The sequence below is a fragment of the Rattus norvegicus genome, chromosome 3, assembly GCF_036323735.1.
Source record: "Rattus norvegicus strain BN/NHsdMcwi chromosome 3, GRCr8, whole genome shotgun sequence".
NCBI lineage: Eukaryota > Metazoa > Chordata > Mammalia > Rodentia > Muridae > Rattus > Rattus norvegicus.
The window spans coordinates 153833252-153852006 of NC_086021.1; the positions used below are offsets into that span (position 1 = coordinate 153833252).

Below are 18755 nucleotides of genomic sequence, written 5' to 3' on the forward strand. Positions count from 1 at the left end.
TCTTAAGACACTAAACCAGGGAAGGGTTTGGGGATGTAATTATCCCTCCGCTATTTAACTAGCAACATATTCAGAACCAAAAGAATTAACGCCATAATCCCTTCCCCTGTCCCTTTCATTTAGCCATGTGGAAAATGATGCTGTAATCTGCCCTTCTACTCAGACACTAATTAATGAAGTTACTCTTCCCTGTCTTTCATTGTTGGAAACAAAGCAAAGCTGCTACTGAACACACCTTTAAAAATCACAGTGTGCTTAATTAATCTTCAGTGGTGGACATGAGATGTTCCCGGCTTAGAAAGGCTGGCACGGTCTTGGAGTGGTGGTTTAGGGGAGACTAGGCCAAGAGAAGGGTTCTATGCTGTCCGGTTGTGTTGTTAAGTAGCTTGAGTTTTCCTGCCTGGCATCCTGCCTATTTGAGGATGACTACACTTAATCATATTGGCTCAAATAGATGAAAATTTTCTTCATTAGGAGAGAGGAAATCGGGAGCTCTATAAATGTTTAAGGAGATGAAAGTGCGCTCAAATTTGATTGGTACAGCTGCATACTTGTATCAGATAATTATATATCTCACAAGTATATGTATAATTTGCATTAATAAAAATGTAAAACTTAAACCTTTTTAAAAAGTAAAAGAAAACATTTAAAACAAGTTTTTTTTTTTAAAACCTACCTTTCTTGAGGCCAGCCTGGTCCACAAATCAAGTTCCATGAAAGTCAGAGCTGTTAAACAAACCAGACCAAATCAAACCAAACCAAACCAAACCAAAAAACCCAAATAACAAAAAATTATCTTTCGGGGCTGGGGATTTAGCTCAGTGGTAGAGCGCTTACCTAGGAAGCACAAGGCCCTGGGTTCGGTCCCCAGCTCTGAAAAAAAGAACCAAAAAAAAAAACTATCTTTCACTTCTTAATAAACATAATTCTAAATTATTTTTATTTATTTGTGTGCATGGGTATTTTCTCTGAATGTCGGTGCACCATGTATATACCTGGTACCAGAAGAAGGCATTGGATCCACGGGGCCTGGAGCTGCATCCAGCACTCTTAACTGCTGAGCCATCTCTCCAGCCCCAGAAGTTAATTTTATGAGACATCTGATAGTCTCATGCTTTTTTCAATTTAACTTCTAAACAGTTCATAGGGATTTAATGTTTTGAGCTTTAAGTTAAGAAGATCTGGACATGTCTTAAAAGGAGATGTAGAACAGTCACAGCATTTATCTGGGGCTTTCTTGTACCCTGGGCATTTGTCACCCAAAACCCCTGCCAGACATGTAGTTTGGTGAACAGTCCTCCAGGAGCTGTAGATTACCATTGCCAAGATTGGGACATGGAACCCAGCAGTATGGACGGCGGGGATTTACATGGCCTGACACATGGTCTTTCTAATCACACAGAAAGTTTGGATTGTAAAATTCCTCTCACTTTAAAAAAAATCACATTTTCCAATGATCAGAAGTTAAATGACTCTAAACACCTGTTTTAAAGGTCTTGCATGGACCGTTTAAAGGGTGGATTTAATTTTTGTAAGAAGACCACTAGAGGGCACAAGAGATCTTAGAAAGAAAAAGGTACTTCTCCCCCCACCCCCCCCACCCCCAACCTCCACAAGTGGATAAAAAAGGAACATCTAATTGGCAACAACTTTTAAGTCGCCTTTTCCTATGTTGAGACAGTGTTCTTGATAAAAGCATAATTTGACAAAGCAAGCTATATTCTTTAGAACTAATTGGATTCTCTATCATTTTTCAAATATAGTATAATAAAATGTATTTGTAATATTTAAAATAACAACAACTTCCTTTTTAAGTAATATAATTTTTAAGTCTAGCTGGAAAACGTAGACTCTTTGAGGTCAGCAGAGGGGTCTGGGATATATTCTGGACATGCAGACTGCTTTTGTGCTGTTCTCATTGTGCTGGGGTAGTATTTCCCACCTGAGGACTTGCACAGTGGCCTTGCTAGCAGAATGTGTTACACACATCTCTCTGCCTCAAGGGAAGCCAGCCTGTGCCTTCCTTCTAGAATGGTGGACATTCTGGTGGACAGGATGCTGTCTCCCTGAAGCAATCTGAGAAACCGTCACCAAGAGGCTCGATCAGGTTGCTAGGAAGATCTTGGGATCTAGGGTGCCACCATGTACCTCCTGGCTAAGTGACTTAGTGAAGGATGAATAACTGTGTCTTCCAGAAAGCTGGTTAGGGCCACCACACAGGGCATTCTTAGTGTTGCCTCTCCCTAAGTTTAAAAGATATGCAAATTGCCAAGTGAGGTATCTATTGGTCGAAAGACTTGAATTCAGCTCCATTTCTGTCTGGCATGGTTTTTAAGGTCTGTTGGATACTTGAGTGCCCAAGAGAACAACAAGTCTGTCAGGGCGACAGCTTTTGTTCTCCTAAAAGTAAAATATTTTATAGTGAATCGCACTGACAAGCACATGGCTTCCCCACCGAAGCAGCACTCTGGATGAACATATGTAGAAACACTACTTTCCAGAACTCTGTTTCTATTCTTCTTTGTGCTGATGGCGTGAATAACCCCAGATTAGTCATCACCGTGGGGATGGTGTACACCCTGCAAACGGCAGGATGTTCCCAGTAAGCATGCCACTCTCTGTCACGGCGAGATGGGGCTGTCTTCTCGTCTGACCCCACTAGCAAGTGCCCACAGCTTTAGACTGCTGGCTCTTAGACATCTTACTGCATGGATGGTTCTCCTTAGCCGAGGTATTCTTTCTGTGAGGCTGGCCTTTGTCATATGCCATTTGAGACTTTGAGGCTGATGTCATCCATTATCATTAGCGCTTAGGGTGATGCAAGATCTTAAATTATCGATTACCCCAAGGAATGCATTTAGTATGTTGAGCAAGTTCCTCTCTATCAATTTTGGAGAAGGGCTTAAGGGACAGTGTTCAGAACTCCAGGCTTGGATGTTTACTTCTTGTTTTTTCCCAGGAGAGTTGGTATTGAGGTCTGATTTTGGACAGCTTTGTTAATGTGCAGTGGAAGGTTCATGGCTAGGCGTAGGGCTTGCTGTCTCTCCAGATCTTTATTCCTGTTTTTAATATCAAGTATTATTTTTTTAGTTTAAGATTATGAATATGTTTCTTCACTGTATAAAACATTTACAAACATGCAAAGATATACACACTCTTGAAAATTGGGGGCCATAATTTTATTAAGTACATCTATAAATACACACCAAATAATTATCAAATTAACTACATTAGTGTAGTTACCATCACCATCTCAAACTATTTTTTCTATTTTCTTCTGTTTTGTTTTCGAGACAGGAATTCACTATGTAGCATTGGCTGTCCTGAAACTCACTATTGTAGACCAGGGGGGCTTTGAACTCATAGAAATCTACCTGCTGTCCCCATACCCTACCCTGTACTGGGCATAAATTCATACTCCACCATACTCAGCCTCAAACTTTAAAAAAGATGTTTTCATTTATTCTTTGAGAATTTCACATAATCTATTTTGATTATATCCATTCCTCTTCTGCAACTCTCACCCAACTTGTTCCCCCGCCCCACACCTATTTGGTCTAGTGTCTGTTGGCTGACTACTCTTGGGTGTGGCGCCTTTCCTGAGTCTCACTCACTGAAGAAAGCTGCTAGTCCCTCGCCCAGCTGCAGTTGAGGGTAGCTAGGAGTGGGACTTTGTGCCCACTTCCCCTCTCCCATGCTAGGATTTTTGTCTGGCAAACTTTGTGCAGATTTTACTGCATGCCCTCACAATCCGTATGAGTTGATATGTACGTTTGTTTGTCTTGTTGTGTCTGGAAAATGCTGCTCCCTTTGAAGTCAACTACCGCCTCTGGCTTTTACAATGTTTCTGACACCTCTTCCACATAGATCCCTGAGCCTCAAGGGAAGGGATATGATGTAGACATTCCGTCTGGGGCTGAGCATTCTGATGTCAGCTATGCTCTGTACATTGAACAGTTGTGCATTTCTGTGTTAGTTGCCATCTACTACAAGAAGCTTCTTGGAGGAGGGTTGAACTGTGGGCTGATTTCAAGTTCTGGTTTGGACTCTGGGTTCAGCCTCCTGGCCTTGAGTATAATAGTTTGTATTCATTGTGCAAATAACTTTCTTATATGATGTCTGTCTTCTTCCACTTGCTTTAGTTATTGCTCTATTGCTGTGAAGAGACACCATGGCCATGACGATTCTTATGAAGAGCATTTAATTGGGGGCTGGCTTCTAGTTTCAGAGGCTTAGTCCGTTATCATCATGGAGCGTAGCACGGTGGTAGGCATGGCAGGCACGGAGCTGGAGAGTAGCTGAGAGCCACGGGCAGAAACAGCAACACTGAGCATGGTGTGAGCTTTTTGAAATTTCCATGCCAGTTTCTTTTTTTTTTTTTTCTGATCCAATTGATAATTGTCCACCTAGACATACAAAGCCCTTACACATCCATCCCTTAAGAATGTTCATAACAACCTGTAAGTGTGCAGAGAGGAATCTTAGCATCCACCTCCATGTTCTCTCAGCTGCTCCCTTTCTTGCTCCAGTCTCCTCCTCCTCCTCTAAAACTTTTCTCCCGCCCACCCTTCCTTCTCATCCAATGACAGGCCTTGTTCTATCTTGTATCTGCTGTCACCTGCATAATGACATCCGCCTACATTTCACCCTTTTTGTCTAATTAATAAAAAACTTTTCTCTCAAATATAAGCTGATCACAACTATTATCATTTTGTAATTAAAAGCATAATTAACTAAACCCAGTCCAACCTTTCATCAGTTAAACAGAACATTTAGTTATCCTTCCAGCTTAAGAAAACTTAAAATCTGTTATATCTTGGTTAGCTTGTATACTGTCTAATAACTATCTAATAAAATATGTATTTTCAAAGTTAAACAGCCTGATAGGCTATGAATCTATAATCATTCTTCAATTCCGTCAGAAATCTGAGAATGATCAAATATCTATAAACATAGGAAGTCTAACATGGCTTCCAGAACTGAGAGGTTGTAGAGACAAATTTCCACCAGCACAGTCCTCTGTTGGCAACGTGTGAGTGCAAGTCTTTAGCCTTCTGGCCCCAAATCAAATGACAGACTCTTGAAATGCAGTGATCTTGAAGGGCTGATATTTCTGGCTTGGCAAAATTATCAGTCGACTATTCTGCATAAGGTGTCCCTTTGTGGACAGTATTTGTCTGTAGATGAAATAGGCACCTTCTGCCCAGGGGCTGCCTAGCCACAAAGTATTGCCTCACCTGAATGTAGAGATGTTCAATTTCTTTGTTAAATCCAACAAAGGGGAACTGTTAGGAGCAGATATGCTCAACAAAAGATAAATAACTTTAAATCTCATATGTTCTGGATTTCTGACATTTTTGAAAACCATCTATCTATATAAGGTAATCTGGACTGTTGTCTGTTAACTTACCTTAATATATTATCTTGAAAGCATTCTAACAAACTCAGAGCCATGGATTTGCTATTTGGCCCTTAACTCACATGTGTAATCAACTCAGAAGTTTGTAATGGCATCAGTAGAAGGACTGGCTCTAAACCTCGTACTTTTAAAATTTTTTTAACAATTAAATTCTATACCAAAGTAAAGATATGATTTTAGCTTAGTTACCAAATGAGATTATGGCTGTACAACTCAATCTATCTAATTCCTCCCTGTTAAATTATGACCAATTCTAAATTCCTCATAAAAACAACCTTAGAATAACCACTCTCTGCCCTCTAAAAGTTCAGGGAATTGGGGCAATGACTCTTCTATAACTTCTTCAAGCTGTAGATGGGTATTGAGATATCCCTGGGGGGTGGGGTAGGTAAAATGGAGCAATGTTGTAGCCTGATGTGCCTGTCTTAACTGGGCCCAGCTGAAAGTCCTTGAGATCAGGAATCCAGGCAGGTACATTCTGGAAAATATAATTCTCAAGGCAAAAGTTTAGAATCAATATATCTTTTTGTTTAATTCTCTTGAATTTAGTTCTTCAGGTGGCCTTCCTCTATCAAATCTGATCAATATGACTCTGGAAAGTGTCCAGAGCCTATCACCCATTTTAAAAACACAAAGGTAAAACCTTCCTCCCAACATATTCCTTAGTCTGTAACCAGAAAAGCTTGTATTTAATACTCTCCCAGAGGAATAATATAACCATAAAATTCAAAGTCACACCCATTATGAAGATTAAACAATTTTAAAAAGGAAGTAAGCTAAACAATAGTGTTAAACAATGAGCCTGATAGGCTGTTCTAATCTGTCATATCAGGAAATTAACCCAACATTCCCATGGAGCCCATGTTAAGAGAATCTGAGATTCCTGTTGTAAATATCAAAAATAACCACACACCCTCACTAGCCAGCATCAACGAGTCATATGGCCTTTAGCGGGGTAATTCATAAAACAAACGCCTTCTATCAATTCTAATACCAAAAAGTAAGCAACTTATCAAACCAGGACTTTAGCCCAAAATATATCAATCTGTCATGCTCTCTATTCGAAGCCTTAGATTTTTATTTATTAATAACTTCTATACTATATGTCTGTATTCACTCTGCCTGGTGTTACAGACTTCTATCACAACTCTCTACTTGGAGTCAGTGACTAATTTTCCCTACGTTCCGAACCATGGGTGAAAATCCCCATGTGATTCGGGCAATCTCTGTACTTTCTTCTTTTAAAACCAAACTTAATCACCTTCTAATAAAACCTGTCATTAAGAAGCAGCTTGTCTAACTAGGATTTTAACCCAAAATTCCCGTGGAGCCCACGTTAGAAGGAATATGAGTATCCTGAAAGACTTTTTAAACAACTTTCTAAAAAACAGCTTTTAATCTCTTAACTCTTTGAGCTGCCACTACTTATCACAGCAGGGGACCTACAGCCTGCAAGCCTGTTTGTGCTTCTTTGTTTAAGGTTCACGTGACTCAACATGGTGCTGACCTCCTCTTACTTAGAAAATAAAACTTTCTTTCAACTCTTAGGCTTACTAGTGGATTCTTGCCCACGTTGGTTCACCACCCGTGGCTGTAAAATTTAAAAAAGTTCTGTATTTTATCCCACACTAGATCTGGCACCATAGTGCTCCAAGGTATCTGGTAGATAGCTTAGTCTTAGTCAGCAAAGCATCTCACCCGCTTTGCTGTATCCCATATCACATTGCCAACGGCTACTCTCTGAGCCTGGCAACAATCTCTCTACCCATCTAGTTCCCAAGGCAGATTGCCGCCGTGCTAGACATACACATCCCAATTCTGTGGCGGCCCAATGTCTCCAGCTACCACAAACTCTCTTGAATTCAATTAAATCGCCACATGAAAGAACACACAATAACCTCTGATCCAATTAATAATATTTAATTGCCCACCTAGACATACAAAGCCCTGTAGGCATCCATCCCTTAAGAATGTTCTTAACAGGCGAATGCCAGCAGCAAACCACTGAACTGAGAACGGGACCCCCGTTGAAGGAATCAGAGAAAGAACTAGAAGAGCTTGAAGGGGCTCGAGACCCCATATGAACAACAATGCCAAGCAACCAGAGCTTCCAGGGACTAAGCCACTACCCAAAGACTATACATGGACTGACCCTGGACTCTGACCTCATAGGTAGCAATGAACAGCCTAGTAAGAGCACCAGTGGAAGGGGAAGCCCTGGGTCCTGCTAAGACTGAACCCCCAGTGAACGTGATTGTTGGGGGGAGGGCGGCAATGGGGGGAGGATGGGGAGGGGAACACCCATAAAGAAGGGGAGGGAGAGGGATTAGGGGGATGTTTGCCCGTAAACCGGGAAAGGGAATAACACTCGAAATGTAAATAAGAAATACTTAGGTTAATAAAAAAAAGTAATAAAAAAATAAAAAAAGAATGTTCTTTTTTTGTATATATTAGTAATTTATTATTATTATTATCGGTTGTTTTCTTTTTTCTTTTTTTTTATTTTTTTTAATTTAGAGAATACTTTATTAGTTTTTTTAATCAAACCCACGTATATAAGACCTTACATATTTAATACAGTGTGTTACCCCTGTACAAATGGAAAAAACTTAAGTTCAACATTTCTAGACCAATATGGCTGTTAATTTCTGTACAGTGCCAACTCAACACAGTAAACGGGGATACTTTTTTCGAAAGTTGACAGCACAGGTAAAGTTTCAAAAAATTCAAATTATATATCTGTATATATATATTTATATTTATATAAAAAGACCAATAATAGCAGTGTGTTATGCATCAACAGCAGCAACAGCTTTTCCAGGTTCTGCAGTCATCTGAACAAAACTGTAGAGACATCCAGCACACTCCATTAAAAAAAAAAAAAAGTAAAAAAACAAAACCCGAGAAAACAGCACAGTTCTGTTACTCTTGTGGTACCTGGCACCATTTTTTTTTAAATTAGCTTCTCAATCATCATCTGGAAAGAAAACATTCTGAGCAACATCATTAAAAACAGCTCTGATAAAGCACGGTCACTACTACGTATCATAAAGCAGGTACAAGCTATTTTACATCCACAGAGGTATGATACAGTACTGTCCTACATCTATAATACTAGAGGATACAATTTAAAAGGCATTATTTGAGACTTGATTCTACTTTTCCAGCAGAGGGCCCAAAGGATGGTGTGACACAGCTTTGTAAAGAAACATACTCTAGACAGGATTTCCTTTCACTAGTGGCACAGTTCTAAGGATTCATTCTCTCCATGAATGTCAGCTAAAACCGTTATTAAAAAAATGAAATATCCCTAGAACAAAACCGTATAACCACCGGATTCACATGAAGATGACCTAGTGGAGACAAGCTGGACCTCACCTTACCAACAAGCTATCAAATCTGTTATGTTTAAACAGTGAGACCTCCAAGGAAGGAGATGCCAAGTAGTGCTTCAAAGCTTCGGACCACAATCAAACACAGCATCCTTTTCAACAGAAGCAGAAGCTCATCTGAATATGCTCATGGGTGCTGACATCAACATTTAATCATCTCCTCACTCATCCAGGAAGAGGGGGAGATCAGTTACTACTGTACTTTATTGTGTTCAACCAAATCACCATGTTACAAAAATAGCAAGCTGCCATAATAAAAAATAAGGCTCCTCTATCCAGCACCAGATAGCATCATTTTACTTTCAAGCCTAGAAATTGCACACTTGTATATAAACCAATCGAAGATGAGGATTGAGAGTTCATCTTGGTGGATTTTTCCTTTGATGAATATGAAGTGTCCTTCCTTATCTTTTTTGATGACTTTTAATTGAAAATTGATTTTATTTGATATTAGAATGGCTACTCCAGCTTGCTTCTTCTGACCATTTGCTTGGAAAGTTGTTTTCCAGCCTTTCACTCTGAGGTAGTGTCTGTCTTTGTCTCTGAGGTGTGCTTCCTGTAGGCAGCAGAATGCAGGGTCCTCATTGCGTATCCAGTTTGTTAATCTATGTCTTTTTATTGGGGAGTTGAGGCCATTGATGTTGAGAGATATTAAGGAATAGTGATTATTGCTTCCTGTTATATTCATATTTGGATGTGAGGTTATGTTTGTGTGCTTTCATTCTCTTTGTTTTGTTGCCAAGACGATTAGTTTCTTGCTTCTTCTAGGGTATAGCTTGCCTCCTTATGTTGGGCTTTACCCTTTATTATCCTTTGTAGTGCTGGATTTGTAGAAAGATATTGTGTAAATTTGGTTTTGTCATGGAAAATCTTGGTTTCTCCATCTATGTTAATTGAGAGTTTTGCAGGATACAGTAACCTGGGCTGGCATTTGTGTTCTCTTAGGGTCTGTATGACATCAGTCCAGGATCTTCTGGCCTTCATAGTTTCTGGCGAAAAGTCTGGTGTGATTCTGATAGGTCTGCCTTTATATGTTACTTGACCTTTTTCCCTTACTGCTTTTAATATTCTTTCTTTATTTTGTGCGTTTGGTGTTTTGACAATTATGTGACGGGAGGTGTTTCTTTTCTGGTCCAATCTATTTGGAGTTCTGTAGGCTTCTTGTATGCCTATGGGTATCTCTTTTTTTAGGTTAGGGAAGTTTTCTACTATGATTTTGTTGAAGATATTTACTGGTCCTTTGAGCTGGGAGTCTTCACTCTCTTCTATACCTATTATCCTTAGGTTTGATCTTCTCATTGAGTCCTGGATTTCCTGTATGTTTTGGACCAGTAGCTTTTTCCGCTTTACATTATCTTTGACAGTTGAGTCAATGATTTCTATGGAATCTTCTGCTCCCGAGATTCTCTCTTCCATCTCTTGTATTCTGTTGGTGAAGCTTGTATCTACAGCTCCTTGTCTTTTCTTTTGATTTTCTATGTCCAGGGTTGTTTCCATGTGTTCTTTCTTGATTGCTTCTATTTCCATTTTTAATTCCTTCAACTGTTTGATTGTGTTTTCCTGGAATTCTTTCAGGGATTTTTGCGATTCCTCTCTGTAGGCTTCTACTTGTTCTCTAAGGGAGTTCTTTATGTCTTTCTTGAAGTCCTCCAGCATCATGATCAAATATGATTTTGAAACTAGATCTTGCTTTTCTGGTGTGTTTGGATATTCCGTGTTTGCTTTGGTGGGAGAATTGGGCTCCGATGATGCCATGTAGTCTTGGTTTCTGTTGCTTGGGTTCCTGTGCTTGCCTCTCGCCATCAGATTATCTCTAGTGTTACTTTGTTCTGCTATTTCTGACCGTGGCTAGACTGTCCTATAAGCCTGTGTGTCAGGAGTGCTGTAGACCTGTTTTCCTGTTTTCTTTCAGCCAGTTATGGGGACAGAGTGTTCTGCTTTCGGGCGTGTAGTTTTTCCTCTCTACAGGTCTTCAGCTGTTCCTGTGGGCCTGTGTCTTGAGTTCACCAGGCAGGTTTCTTGCAGGGGAAAAGTTGGTCCTACCTGTGGTTCCAAGGCTCAAGTTTGCTTGTGGGGTACTGCCTAAGTCCTCTCTGCGGCGGCAGCAACCGGGAAGATCTGCGCCGCTCTTTCCGGGAGCCTCCGTGCACCAGGGTTCCAGATGACGTTTGGTGTTTTCCTCTGGCGTCTGGATGTGCACAGAGTGCAGTCTCTTCTGGTTTCCCAGGCGTGTCTGCCTCTCTGAAGGTTTAGCTCTCCCTCCCACGGGATTTGGGTGCAGAGAACTGTTTATCCGGTCTGTTTCCTTCAGGTTCCGGCGGTGTCTCAGGCGCAGGGATCCTGCCGCTCCTGGGCCCTCCCCTACGGGAACCCAGAGGCCTTATACAGTTGCCTCTTGGGCCAGGGATGTGGGCAGGGGTGGGCAGTGTTGGTGGTCTCCTCCGCTCTGCAGCCTCAGGAGTGCCCACCTGATCAGGCGGTGAGGTCTCTCTCCCACGGGGTTTGGGAGCAGAGAGCTGCTGCGGTCCGGGATCCGCGGGTGTGGGACTTCCGGTAAACACAGGAAGTGCCCGGTCCTAGAGGAATTTTGCCTCTGCGTGTCCCGAGTTCTCCAGGCAGGCTTCTTGCAGGGGAAAAGTTGGTCCTACCTGCGGTTCCAAGGCTCAAGTTTGCTCGTGGGGTACTGCCCAAGTCCTCTCCGCGGCGTCAGCAACCGGGAAGATCTGCGCCGCTCTTTCCAGGAGCCTCCGTGCACCAGGGTTCCAGATGGCGCTTGGTGTCTTCCTCTGGCGTCTGGATGTGCACAGAGTGCAGTCTCTTCTGGTTTCCCAGGCGTGTCCGCCTCTCTGAAGGTTTAGCTCTCCCTCCCACGGGATTTGGGTGCAGAGAACTGTTTATCCAGTCTGTTTCCTTCAGGTTACGACGGTGTCTCAGGCGCAGGGGTCCTGCCGCCCCTGGGCCCTCCCCTACGGGAACCCAGAGGCCTTATACAGTTGCCTCTTGGGCCAGGGATGTGGGCAGGGGTGGGCAGTGTTGGTGGTCTCCTCCGCTCTGCAGCCTCAGGAGTGCCCACCTGATCAGGCGGTGAGGTCTCTCTCCCACGGGGTTTGGGAGCAGAGAGCTGCTGCGGGCCGGGATCCGCGGGTGTGGGACTTCAAAAAGAATGTTCTTAACAACCTGTAAATGTGCAGAGAGGAATCTTAACGTCTGCCTCCTGTTCTCTCAGCTGCTCCTCCATGCCAGTTTCCAACTTCCAAATCCCCAGTGACACATCTACTCCAAAAAGGCCACACCTCCTAATCCTGCTCAAATAGTGCCACTCCTGATGACTAAGCATTCAAATACATGAATCTATGGGTCCATTCTCATTCAAACCACCATACCACTTAAAAATGACTAGAATATTAAATTGTTTTTCCAGTCATGTAAAATGACATACATTAATATGCATTGGTACAACCTTGACTTTTGGTAAAAGAATTAGAGGCTATTTTCTTTTTTTAGAGTATTATTTTTCTGAACAGTATCATCAAGGATTCTTTATACAGAAAAAAACCTCTTGTGGAGAGGAGCCTTTTTTTTTGCAGGTTAAGAGGGAAGTGAATAGAGTGTTCTAGGTTCTTTTCTGCTGAGGGTGGGAGGCCTCTCACAGGCCAAGAGGCTGCCATGGTGCCGGGAGCAGCAGAAGGCGAGGTAGAAGAGTTATGGGGGCCATCAGTGTAGTACTCTAGGTTCAGATTTTCAGAGGAAACCCCTGGGACTAGTAACCACTTCCCCTCAGAGCTGTCAGTGGGGTCTCTTGGGAAGGTCAGCATAGAGTAAGGACCTGGACCTGTCCCTGCTGCACCATGATTCAGAACTGTCCTAGAATCCTGTGTTCCCAAAACTTGTGCTCAAAATACAGCAATACTATAATAACTAGACACTGTATATCCAGTGATGACCCCAATGTTGGTTTTTTTGGAAGAGGAGCCTGAAGGAAGTGTTGATGGAGGGTGAGTGATAGAGGTAGCCTTGAAAGACACTGGACTTTGGAAAGGGCAGGGAGGCTTTCTAAGACCAATGCATTTAGCAGCTCACGCATGGTTGAGATGGTTGATGCAGTGGAGGCAAGGACCCTGTACTCACCCAGAAAGAATGAGGAGCTCGCAAGCATTGTTAAGTGAATGCCGGAGATGAGGGAAGCAGAGCTGTAAGATCACTGGTGGAGCGGCATTGGTTATACCTGCCAGTGGGGTACCAGGGCGGTGATTCAGCCTTTAGAACTAAAGAAAAAACCAACAAACCTCTTCTCTGCCTACTGACTGTGGATGTTCTCCAGTGGTTCTTACTGGTTCTTCTTATCTGCATAATAATTACAGTATGGTACATACTCAAACATCTTCGTGTGGTATAGTGGCTGTGGTTCAGAGAAAGTCCTGCATCTTTAGCAGAGTCGCCAGTGGCAGATTCAGTGTCCAGCCCACCTTGGGCTTTCCCGCCCATGCTTTGGGCACTACGCTGTATTTTTTCCTCTCTTGTCTTTTCAAAAGAGTACCTAACAAGCCTTGGATGGATTTGTGGCAGGGCTTCACTACATCTGGCCAAGATGACCACTGGTATTTCTCAAAGTGATCCTATAAACTCAGAAATATGGGGGCAAGGTCAAGGGTAGCATCTGACATTCAGCCTTACTCTAAACGCACAGTTGGCGTTTGCTTTTGGCTCCCCGTTCGAGCCTCAAACCTGGGAATCCCACTGTGATGCTCTGGTGGGAGGGAATGAGACTGCCAGTGGCCATGACGTAAGAGCCAGGATGATAGTAAAATATAAGAAGAGTTTGGCTGCTGAGATAGGAGCCACTGCCTTCCAGCCTCTCAGAGTGTTGTCGGCTAGCCATACCTTGGATAACGATGGGCGTCCCCTGGAGAATGAGCAGTGCAGCCTTTTGCCATTATCAGTATCTCCTCTTCCACAGGGAGGAGAGGGAAGTTTAGGGAATCAAGGGTATGGTGGGCCAGTTTGGAGAAATGCATAAGCAGGTTAAGTGTTCTTTATCATAGTGCTTCCCAGAGCCTTTATTATGTAATTGTGACATCCCAGGAGAATGCCTAGAACAGGCTTTTTGCTCACTGTTTTGTTTTGTTTTGTGATGAGTTACATCCTCAGTGGCAGCTCTTCATGGGAATCTGCAAGTTATGTTGACCAGGGTTCATCTTCTAGATATTACACATGCCTTTCCCTTTGGTGCTTGACTGTTTAGTGTTTGGTATAGGTCTCTTCTTAGCTCTGAGATTTGACTTGGTGTTTGTTTTTTTGTTTTTTGTTTTTTGGGTTTTTTTTTTGTTTTTGTTTTGTTTTTTTGTTTTTTTGTTTTTGAGTCAGGGTCTCACTGTGTATTCCAGGCTGACCTGGATCTCACTATGTAGGCCAGGCTGACCTTGAACTCACAGGCTGACCTTTACCTCCCAAGCGCTGATATGAAAAGTGTACACCACCACACTCAACTGGTGTTTTGTTTTGAGAGAGTATTGCTTTGTAGCCCAGGTGGTGATGGGGATGGTACATACCAGGCAAGTGACCCATTCATATCCGTAGTCCATCTGTCTTTTATGCTGTCTTTAAAAAATATATATATATTAGTTTCATCAAGGTACTTGGAATATGTGTGTGTGTGCATGTATATATGAGTTTATGTATGTATATGCCTGAATAAATTATTCCAGCAATTGAGTCTGTGTTGCTAGAGGCAAAAGTTTCATCCTGGGGTCTGGATGAAGATTTCCTTCTGACTTCAAATTTGGGGAAGTCAGCTATGACTGGAGGGTGGTTGTAGCGAGGCTAGGAGGAGTTGTGACCCATCTGGTTGGATGACGAACTTTGGTCACTGAGCCAAGGACACATCTCTCAAGTGTTATTGCATTTTGCTACTGGCTTTCAAAAAAGGTCCCACAAAGAATGCCATTTTGAAGGGCATCGTGAGCTTTGGAGCTGGGGAAGGTGGGCTTTTGTCAGCCCAAGCTTGTCTCCAGGTGCTACTGAAGCCTTGTGGTCTCAGGCAAGCGACCTCGTCATCCCTGGTATCACCGCTTTCCTCCATCTGAACAGGAGAGGCACTGCCCGCCTCCTGTGGCTTCCAGTAGCACAGCAGAGCAGCAGAGAAGATGGAGTAAAGCCCTGAGCCTTAGACACAGCTGGATCCCTCAGTAGATGGGGCTAGTATGAGCCTCAAAGAGAACACAATAGATGTTAAAAAGACACGTGCTCCACTATGTTCATCGCAGCCTTATTTATAATAGCCAGAAGCTGGAAAGAACCCAGATGCCCTTCAACAGAGGAATGGATACAGAAAATGTGGTACATCTACACAATGGAATATTACTCAGCTATCAAAAACAACGACTTTATGAAATTCGTAGGCAAATGGTTGGAACTGGAAAACATCATCCTGAGTGAGGTAACCCAGTCACAGAAAGACATACATGGTATGCACTCACTGAAAAGTGGCTATTAGCCCAAATGCTTGAATTACCCTAGATGCACAGAACACATGAAACTCAAGACGGATGATCAAAATGTGAATGCTTCACTCCTTCTTTAAAAGGGGAACAAGAATACCCTTGGCAGGGAATAGAGAGGCAAAGATTAAAACAGAGACAGAAGGAACACCCATTCAGAGCCTGCCCCACATGTGGCCCATACATATACAGCCATCCAATTAGACAAGATGGATGAAGCAAAGAAGTGCAGACCGACAGGAGCCGGATGTAGATCTCTCCTGAGAGACACAGCCAGAATACAGCAAATACAGAGGCGAATGCCAGCAGCAAACCACTGAATTGAGAATAGGACCCCCGTTGAAGGAATCAGAGAAAGAACTGGAAGAGCTTGAAGGGGCTCGAGACCCCATATGAACAACAATGCCAAGCAACCAGAGCTTCCAGGGACTAAGCCACTACCTAAAGACTATACATGGACTGACCCTGGACTCTGACCTCATAGGTAGCAATGAATATCCTAGTAAGAGCACCAGTGGAAGGGGAAGCCCTGGGTCCTGCTAAGACTGAACCCCCAGTGAACGTGATTGTTGGGGGGAGGGCGGCAATGGGGGGAGGATGGGGAGGGGAACACCCATAAGGAAGGGGAGGGGGAGGGGTTAGGGGGATGTTTGCCCGTAAACCGGGAAAGGGAATAACACTCGAAATGTAAATAAGAAATACTCAAGTTAATAAAAAAAATCAGACAGATTAATCACTAGAAAAGAATAAAAGGCACAGAAATAAAAAAATGGGTTGGTGGAGATGACAGAGTAATAAATGAAAAGCACAGAGAAAATAAAGATCTATAGTTAAGTCAGAACACACTGGGGGGAATAACGTGAAGTTGGAATTTTTTTTTTTTAGTATCAGGGACATCGTATTAGAGGATCGTAGACAGGTAAAATACAACACTAAATGCCCTCAAAAGTATATTGAAAAGAAGGGATGGAATCCAAGATCACATCACTGTGTGACAGTAGACCTAGTTCCTGCTTCCTTAAGTAGGGTCAAGGTAATTCACTGTAAAATGTCCCAAGAATGGAAGTCAAGGTCACTTGTCTGCAGAATGGTGAGCAGGCCTTCATTCCCTCCACAGCACTGCTCTCCCATGGGAAGTGTGGAGCTATCACAGAAGGGCGTGTAGGGCCTGTGCGATGGTTCAGCAGTCAAAGGCACACACACTGCCAAGCCTAATGACCCGAGTTCTAACTCTGGAGCCCGTATGATGGAAAGACCGGCTCCTGCAAGCTGTCTTCTGACCTGTGTGTACATGTGTGCTGTGACCTGCACACACACACACACACACACACACACACACACACACACACACACACTGAATGTTTAAAAAATTAAGAAGGAGAGGGACTGTGGAATAATGTCCTAGAACTACTGATCCTTAGAACACATTCTCAAACTGTTGTTCTAACTGTCCTTTGGTTCCTGGCAGATGCTGCCCAGCCTCCCGTTCTCCAGCCTTGCTGACCCCTCTGCCCACACAACCCCCTTCCTTACCTCCTCATCACTTGTCACACTGATCCCAAGGAACATAGTGTCATTTGAGATATTTGAAGCTATTAAAGTACGTTATCCTTTTGCTTATGACAGTTCGAGTCAGCTCATTCCATGAGATGTTGCCGTATCTTTGACACTTAGAATGGGTGGATCATGGTAGGTGCTCTGTTGAAGGGATGCCGTGGATGGAACAAACCTTAAACTGAAGGCTTTCTGTTATACAGGGTAGAAGACCATGATGATCTGATGCCAATATTTATGCACTATGACAGCACTCTGAAGGAAATTTACGGCGAATACTTCTTGGCCGAACTAATCGAGGCCCAAGATGAAGACAATCATGCTGTGGTGTGTGAGGTTGGTGACGGGTCTTCCTCGGGACATAGTAAGAGAAATGAGAGGAATGAACTAGGATGTCCTGGCGTGCTGAGTCCCCGTGAAGCCGATGTGCCCAGCTGTTCTTAAAACAAAATTCCTGATTTTACCAAATGAAGACTCAGGAGCCAGATGCTAGAGTGAAAGCCTGCTAGCTCAGAGAGGCAGAGAAGGCACCCAGCTAACCTTCATCCTCAATGGACTTCCCGGAAGGAAAAAGCCAGTAACCCTTCCAGCCGAATGTCCTTCCTTTCTACTTCCTGTCCATCTCTATCCATCCTGACTTCCTCTCACTCTCTATGGTTTTTTTCCTATGTTCATTCCCTGTCAACTGGTTGTTTGTTGACCTCTTGACCCGTGGTTGACTTTATTTAATTTTGTTTACAGTAAACAGAAAACTCTTGGATTAGAAGTGTATGCTAGGGCTAAGCCACACCACACCAAGAAAGGTTTTTTTTTTTTTCCCCAGTCCACAGTCTCACAGTATGATCAAATCTCCTGCAGCACTCTGATTAGAGCTGTGTTCTAGGGCAGAGCCACACCACAACTAAAGAGGTATTCCAGGACACAGTCTCAGGGTTCAGAGTATGACTAGATACCCTGCCCTCCTGCATACCCTTCTAGGTGATGCCAGGACAGATTCTGTATCCTTCCCAGAGTTAACCCTTAGTGAGGTCATCCAGAGTGACCAGACTACTGTGGACTCTTTACTTGTCTCTCAAAATACTGAATAGAGATTGGGGAAAGCATCCCACAGAGATGAATATGGGAGATTTCTGGACATCCCACAGTATCAAGAGAGCAGAGTTTAGATATCAGTGTTCTGCTGCCAGGAAGATTTTGTTTGACTTGGAAAGTGATTTTATTTTACTTTGTTGAAATTGTTTTGATGTAATTTCACACTCACAGAAAACATACAGGTATAAATTCCCTAGATACTAGAGGTTTTTCCTTATTTTATCATTCTCTTGATTACTTTCTCTAATGTCTGTCTGCCTGTCTGTCTGTCTGTCTGTCTGTCATCCCCCCCCATCCTCTGTCTCCATCCGTCCATGGACACATTTATATATTTATTTAGAAGCATGTGAAAGTAAGTTGTAGGTGTAATGCCCAAGTCATGCCATATACATAAGTGTTATCCCTACAAAGCTTGTAACTACAGTATAGTAGTCAAAGTTTAGCAATCCCAGTGTCTCATCTGCAGACCTCAGTCAGGTTTCACTGACAGTCTCGACAGTGTCTTGTGTGGAAAAGCCCAGGCCATTTGTTGCATTCGGTGTCCTGTCTCTTTAGAACTTAAATTGGAAACAGCTCCCTAACCCTTCATTACTTTTCCCAAATAGTAACATCTTCCACCAGTGCAGGAGAGTTCTGAGAGAGAGAGAGAGAGAGAGAGAGAGAGAGAGAGAGAGAGAGAGAGAGACTCTCAATTTGTATTTGTCCATGATCCATGTTATATATGATTGAATTTAGTTGAATTAATGACAAATGCAAAAATTAAAAACATGTACATAACACTTGGAGTTTTAAGGAAGAGAG

The 18755-nt window shown here is 42.8% G+C and overlaps 1 protein-coding gene across 11 annotated transcripts in view; it reads left to right on the forward strand.

The window, feature by feature from the left end:
* The window catches only part of Cfap61 (cilia and flagella associated protein 61), a 278920-nt gene that overhangs the window by 25580 nt on the left and 234585 nt on the right, over nt 1-18755 (forward strand). For all 11 annotated transcript variants that reach the window (XM_008762285.4, XM_063285006.1, XM_008762286.3 and 8 more), the window contains one exon: nt 17066-17198. In XM_008762285.4, the coding sequence (XP_008760507.2) occupies nt 17066-17198 (133 nt within the window). The remainder of the gene's footprint in view (nt 1-17065; nt 17199-18755) is intronic.